This window comes from Cryptotermes secundus, unplaced genomic scaffold (genome assembly GCF_002891405.2).
Source record: "Cryptotermes secundus unplaced genomic scaffold, Csec_1.0 scaffold516, whole genome shotgun sequence".
Taxonomy (NCBI): Eukaryota; Metazoa; Arthropoda; class Insecta; order Blattodea; family Kalotermitidae; genus Cryptotermes; species Cryptotermes secundus.
In genome coordinates, this window is record NW_019745084.1 from 48,011 (window position 1) to 55,220 (window position 7,210).

The window sequence follows — 7,210 nt, forward strand, 5'->3', positions numbered from 1 at the left end:
TCCCTTTCTATCTTAGTTTTGGATCTTTATATGCACTTCAGCAGTTCTTATTGTAATCTTGGTTTTGGGTCCCATCAGGACCCATGACAATATTATTGTACTTTTGAAACACGTATAAGTCTTGGAAAGAACAAAATGTTTGGTCATGGGTCCCAACAGGACCCAAAACTGAGGCTGACACCTCAGACGTTTACCTAATAGCTGTTATGCTATGCAGGGTTTGTCCACTGATTAAGCTCAGCAGTTCATAAGGGATCCACCAGAAATGTTGTGTTATTCGGAATACTGGACAATGGACGGATTCCAGGAACTCTTCTGGCTGTGGTGCAAATTTGGTATGAGTTGATGCCAGAAACATATGAACTCATGATGCTTATATTTTGATATTGTGTTGTAAACATGAAACCAGTCACTTTAAACTTTTAAACATCATTGGCCTTATCACATTGCCATAAATTCATATTTATTAGTTTTGGTTCTTGTACTTAATTATAAATGTTAATCAACTGTATGCCTTCATGTGACAGGTCTTTGACCACCTTTCAGTTCTCATGTATAGCCTATTTTCCAAAGGATATGGTGATTAATACTGTCCCTGTGTTTATGGCCCTCTTAGTTAGTTAGTTAGTTAGTTATTGGAGAGGGTGGGTTTCCCCATGCACTTAGACCTGTATTGGTCCATTGTGCTTCCCTCTATGATTTCTACCAGTCTCTATATCCTAGCGGTACTGGTGCTTACCATCAGCCCCGCCCAGCCAGCGAGACCGGCTCTACTAGCTGAGAGGTGTCTATAATGCTTCCCCCATCTACCAGAGGTATTAGAGACTGCTGTTGGGCGGGAAACGTCCGTAATTTGGCTCAGTGACCTCCTTTGGAGATATCAGGTTCTTTTACGTGCCGTAAAGCTATGACATGGGACCCACGGCTTAAAGTCCCTCCCGGAGGACTTGTTCCCTGAATTTTTCGCCCTTAAAAATTCGACGACCTCCGCCGGGTATTTGAACCCGCGTACTACGAGTCATGAGGTGGGAACGATACCTCTAGACTACGGAGGCCGCTTTTATGGCCCTCTTAGTGTATGCATCGGGTGATGGATTTTCATTAAACTCAGCAGGACTTAGTTCTCACAGAGAATTTCTTTAATGTCTTATTTCTGCAATTCCATTCTGTAACAGTACTAGGCGCCTGGCTCATATTCGGGAAGTATCCGCCTCAAATCTCGGTTGAGATTGTATACACTGAGAATTTTTTCTTGATTCCCCCACAGGTTAATGTTATTTCTGTTATCCTCACTGTACATCCCGCTGGATTTTCCAATTTATCCGATTCTCCTTTTCATAGAATCCGACTCTTATGTTCCGATCTTTCACATCGTCCCGATTGGCGGAACACACACTTGTTGCGCATGCAACCCCCTCCCTCCCCCTCTCACAGTGCACGGCGCATTGGCTCAGGCAGTTGTTTCCGTGGTTTCAATTCGGCCGGTCCGGGTTGAATGCGGCTCGTGCACGATTCTGCAACTTCTTCGCGTTTACTTTCATAAGTTGCCAGACATTTTTATTCACGGTTTTGTGGGCTTTTTTAAAATTTCCCCTTGACCCTTACGGTAACGTGTTGTGTGCGGTATTTCAACAACAAAATTTTTTTGCAATTTGTAGCAAATGTTTGAACGGCAACCAGAGTTTGAATAACAAAGTTGTCGCTTGCAGTAATGAAAGAATCAGACAGTGTCGTGAAAGTGCTGTTACTAGACGAATGATATAAAAGTACGCTTATAATTCGGTGCTGACGGTATATCAGCAGCATGTAGCAGGCGCTGGAGCCTTGGACGAGAAATGACGTGCAAACAGATGTCGTAGGAGGGAAGCAGAATCTGAAGGAAGAAGGCTTTTCCTGTGAACGCGATTGCAATGGCGGAAATTAAACTTCAGTTTCACAGCTGGAGAAATCTTGAACAGGTCAATAATTACAGATTGCTGAGGAAACATCTCATATCATAGAAGTATCATAGTTCGTAGTTACCTAAACCGTCGAAGCACAGTGATTTTAATGTGCACTGCCGAATTCAACATTAAAAATCTCTGTACTGGTGTTGCTTGGGGGTTTCAGACAGCACAGCAGTTATTTCTATGAAGAACTCCAAAGGTTGGTCTTTCATGTGGAGACGCAGTTTTTTCTGGTAAGATAGGAACCGAATTTTCAGATACTGTTCAGAAGAAAGACTTTCTCTAGGGGGTTAAGGGGTACGAATTGATGAGTCAGCAGTGCTTTTGATATGTCAGATTTTTTGAACTAAAATTTGAAAATGTATTTATTTAGTTAAGTTATCTGTTAAATTTGTGGGAGTCGGTATAGCGACTGGCTATGGGTTGGACGACCGAAGGATCGGAGTTCGAGTCCCGGTGGGGTCAAGAATTTTCACTTCTCCCTGTCTTCTAGACCGACTCTGGGGTCCACCCAACCTCGCATCCAATGGGTACCGGGGGCTCTTTCCTCGGGGGTAAAGCGGCCGGGCCATGAAGCTGACCACTCACTTCCAACTAGTGCCATATTAACGCTCGATAATTCTCTGCAGTGATAGCCCGAAATTACGAGTTTTACAGCCTTCACCTTGCCGTTATATTATTTATGTAAGCACATAGAGAAAAACATGCAACTTGTAGGGGCCTTGATTTTTTTTTTTTTTTTGCGTCAAAATTGAGATGCAAGTTAAATCAAGTTAAACGGCGAAACTTCTGGAATGTTCCGGTTTGAATAATCTCTTGGGCACTTCTACAGGAGGATGTGAGCCCTGCCTTCTTTATCGAATTCAGATGCATTTTCTAAGCAACCATATCCTGGAACTAATTTCATGGATCAGAGTCCTTCATGAGAACGTAACAGTTGTTCAGTTTGTGAAGAAAATCCGAATAGTCCTTGGAAACTGATGGTTCAATACTGTGTCCACCAGAGTCCGTCACCTGTTATGATCCTAAGCCGGTTGAATCCAGCCCACACCACTCCATGTTTTTATCTTTAAGTTCAATTTTAATATTATTCTTCCTCCTAGTTGTCTCCATTCGGTTTTGTTCCAAAATTTTGTATGTATTATCTCTCTCTCCCATGCATACTACATGTTGCGCCCATCTTATCACCCTTGATAATCACAGCCTGTGCATGTGACACGTTTGTTTAGGGGGATTTGTGTCTACTCATTTTTGAAGTGTTTTACTTGTGAACATATTTTTCATAATTACTTTTCTAATGAAAAATTTTAGGAAAATTATTAAAACAGTACGTTTACAAGTAAATCGCTGTAAAAAGTCAGCAAATGCTACAGATCAATCAATTTCATGTGTGTGCCAAAGTTCGTTCCTGTAAGGCTTATTATCTCCTAAAAATGCATTTAAGTTTGATTGGCTCAGTCGGTATAGCAACATGATATGGGCTGGACGGCCGGTGTTCTATTCTCGGCAGGGGTAAGATTTTTCTCTTCTCCACAGCGTCCAGACCGGCTCTGGGACGTACCCAGCCTTCTATACAATGGGTGCCGGGGGGAAATTTCCTGGGGATGAAGCGGCCGGGCTTGAAAGTGACCACTCATCTCCATCTAATGTGGAGGTCAAGAATACGTGGATCTATACATCCACTCCCCCATACGCCTTCGTGGAGTAGTGCTTAATCAATTAACATAAGAGAAAACTTGACCCATTTTACCTTTAAAATTCACACTATAAAATCAAAATGTCGTTAAATAGCTCACAAGTCATCCAGCATTCCGTAGATAAAACACAACAAATTGTCCTTAATAATATTTTTTGTTTTTATATAATTATCGTTATAGGGCACGCGGTAGCGTAGTTGGTTGAGGCACTATGCTACAAGCCGGAAGGTCGCGGGTTCGATTTCCGATGAGGCCATTTGATTTTTCAGTTGACCTAATCCTTCCAGACGCACTATGGCCCCGGGGTCGAGTCAGCTCCTAACAGAAATGAGTACCAGGAATATTCCTAGAGGTAAAGTGCGGCCGGCGCATAATGCTGACAACCCCACCGCCATCTGTGAGCCGACTGTGTAGATAATGTGGGAGCATCGACGTCACACACCCCTATGGGCCTCCATGGCTTGTTAGAGGAAAAGCAGGAAACCGCAGGAAATATGAAAAAATTGACTGGATTTGAGGTTCTCATGACGATGATAATGTAGAGTGCTACCTTCCGGGATGTAATGCCTTGTGTCCCGACAGTTCACAGACGTGTCGGAGACGCGAAACCGGTCTACACGACGTTATATCCAGGAAGATAAACCGTTCTGAGACAGTGCGTCGTCTGGAACAGTCGAAACCCATTGTCATTACAGAAATCGACATTGATTCTGTGGAACAAGTTCGATCAATCATGTTGGCCACTTCACTGGATGAAATGCCTAATATTTCTCTTTCTTCTGTCAAATATTAGCAAACAAATTGTTTTAAATAACGTCATATATTTCTTCAGCCAGAACATTTTGCGTTCGGTAAGTAATTAATGACGCACTTGTAAGAAGATTTATGGCATTTCAGTTCGTCTCTTTACACATTACTTTACGTTACCGGTATGCGGCCTCCTGTAGGGTCCGTGAGGCTAGTCTTCATATTCTGCGTTAGGCGCTGAATAGCTCAGGCAGTACAGCGACGTGTTACGGGCAGGGCGGCCGGAATTCGATTCTTGACAAGGGTAAGAGATTTCCCCTGCTCCGCAATGTCTATGCCGGCTCTGCGGCCCACCTATACAACAGGTATCGTGGGCTTTTCCCAAGGGGTAAAGCGGTTGGAGCGTAAAACTAGCAGAGTTCAAGAATGGTGGTGCTATACCTCCACTCTCCATATGTTTTCGTGCCATAGTGTTTAAGCAGAGGGATAATTTTACCACACCTATTATATGTAAGAAGGGAGACATTGTGTGCTGAACGGTTTCAATCATTTACGAAATCTGTTTACTTGGAATAATGGTATTGCAAATATTGTGTGCAGGTGTCGCTGCTAGTTGCATAGCGCTGATTCAGTCTTTTTTTTTTCTTTAAGCGATTGAGGCAAGAAAATAAATTTGACCAGATATTAAACATTTTGTAATTACGTTAAAGAAAAATGTAAAGCTATCCCTGTAAGAGGTTGTGAAGGCCCATAGGGTTGTGAGACATCGAGGTTTCAACATTTTCTAAACAACTGGCTCACAGATGGCGGTGAGGTCAGCTTTACGCGCCGGCCGTCCTTTACCACCAAGAATATTCCTGGTACTCATTTTTCTTAGAGACTGGGTCGACCACAGGGCCATAGTACGGATGGAAGAATTAGGTGAATTGAAAAATCCAATGACCTTATCGGGAATCGAACCCGCGACCTTCCGGAATGTAGCATAGTGCCTGAACCAACTACGCTACGGCGTTCCCTTTGTAATTACGGTACAAGTATTAAAATTCATTCTGTTGTATAGTCTATTTTGAGGTACTTACTTACTTACTTACTTACTTACTTACTTACTTACTTACTTACTTACTTACTTACTTACTTACTCCCTCACTCACTCATGGAACTGAGACCTTCTTGGGGAGAAGCCAAATCTGCAGCTACTCGAGAATTTCTCAGCATTTTAAGGAACCCGAAGGTTCATTACCGTGTTCACAAGAGTCCTCCACTGATCCCTATACCGAGTCAGATCAATCCAATCCATACCATCCCATCCTATCTCTCTAAGATCCATTTTGATATTGTCCACCCACCTACGCCTTGGTCTTCCCAATGGTTTTTTCCTTCTAGCTTTCCAATCAATATCCTATATGCAATCCTCTTCTCGCCCATTCGTGCTACATGCCCTATAAACCTTCCTCCTTGACTTGATCATTCTAATTATACTTGGAGAAGAGTACAAGATATGAAACTCCTCATTATGCAGTTTTCTCCAACCTCCTGTCACTTCATCTCTCTTCGGTCTAGATATTCTCCTCAACATCCTGTTCTCAAATGCCCTCAGTCTGTGTTCCTCCCTTAATGTCAGAGTCAAAGTTTCATACCCATAAAGATCAACAGGCAAAATTATAGTTTTGTGTATTCTAATTTTTATATTTTTGGGCAGCAGACGAGAAGACAAAAGATTCTGCACTGAATGGTAGCAAGCATTACCCGAGTTCAATCGCCTCTTAATTTCCTCCTGAATCAGGTTTAGATCTGTTATCATTGTTCCCAAATATCTGAACTGTGCCACATTTTCAAAACATCTGTTTTCTATCGTTTTGAGGTACTATGCGGATAATTTAAAGTTGGAGAGATGAGATGCTGGAGTGTGTAATGTGTTGGTAGGATGTCCGCGGTCCCGAGAAGTTTGTATACAACTGCTTTACATGGTAAACTCTTATCATAACGGTGGAGTACGAAAACAGAAGACGGAGCAAGCAAGTTGAAGTGGTGACGTCTCTGACTTGAATTCAGGAGGTGTCCGATATTAATCTTTGTCGGCACAGTGACTTATGAGTCTTCTTCCAGGCAAATACAGGGATAGTAGCTCAAATTAGCCTCATTCATTCATTAGTAATCTGTCAGACGACAGATCCACAGTCTCTTCCAAAACAGTTCCTCCACTTAATGCGATCTCAAGCTTCCTCCTTCAAATAAGAATATCCTCTTCTGTCCCCAAGGTCATCCAGCATCTTCTTACGTCTTCTTCCTCGTCTTCTGGTCACTTCTATCCGCCCCTCTATCTTTCTCTTATTTCGTGTAGGATATTCCTCTACTCACTAACTCTAAATAACACTTCTTCATTTCTCCCATAATCGGTACAACTGATCTTCTCCATCCTTTTCCAACACCACATTTGGTATCTCTGTTTTTGGAAAGAGACTATCCAGGAAAAGTGATAATGTGGTAGTTTTTCCATTTGCTTTCCACATCGCAGTACAGCAGCCGTTCAAACCACTCTGGTCACGCCCGTTGCTATACGAACTTGAACCATCTCGAGCATCATTTGCCGTAATCAACAACACGCGCAACCAAACAGGGAACACACAACACGAGACNTGAGTGCACTAAAAGACGGACACTGCATACATATCATGGGCAACTTGTTATGTTCGGGAAATCTCGAATTGACTGCCAACTTGACAATCAAAAGCGTCTGACGATACTACATAGAGAAATAATGAAACGCTTGATTGATATCATCTGCTACTTAGGAAAGAGGCAACTTGCCCTCCGTGGTCA

At 42.6% G+C, this 7,210-nt stretch overlaps 1 protein-coding gene across 8 annotated transcripts in view; it reads left to right on the plus strand.

Annotated features, from left to right (window-relative positions):
• The first annotated feature begins 1,369 nt into the window (after positions 1–1,369).
• Positions 1,370–7,210, plus strand: part of LOC111874907 — an 82,189-nt gene continuing 76,348 nt past the window's right edge. For 4 of the 8 annotated variants that reach the window (XM_023870774.2, XM_023870772.2, XM_023870778.2 and 1 more), the window contains exon 1: positions 1,376–1,958. Coding sequence is in view for 1 of the 8 variants with exons in the window: in XM_023870779.2 (XP_023726547.1) it covers positions 1,911–1,958 (48 nt within the window). In the remaining 7 variants the exon portion in view is untranslated. Of the gene's footprint in view, positions 2,180–7,210 lie in introns of all 8 variants that reach the window. The other 4 variants (XM_023870775.2, XM_023870776.2, XM_033755648.1 and 1 more) reach the window with 3 other exon arrangements.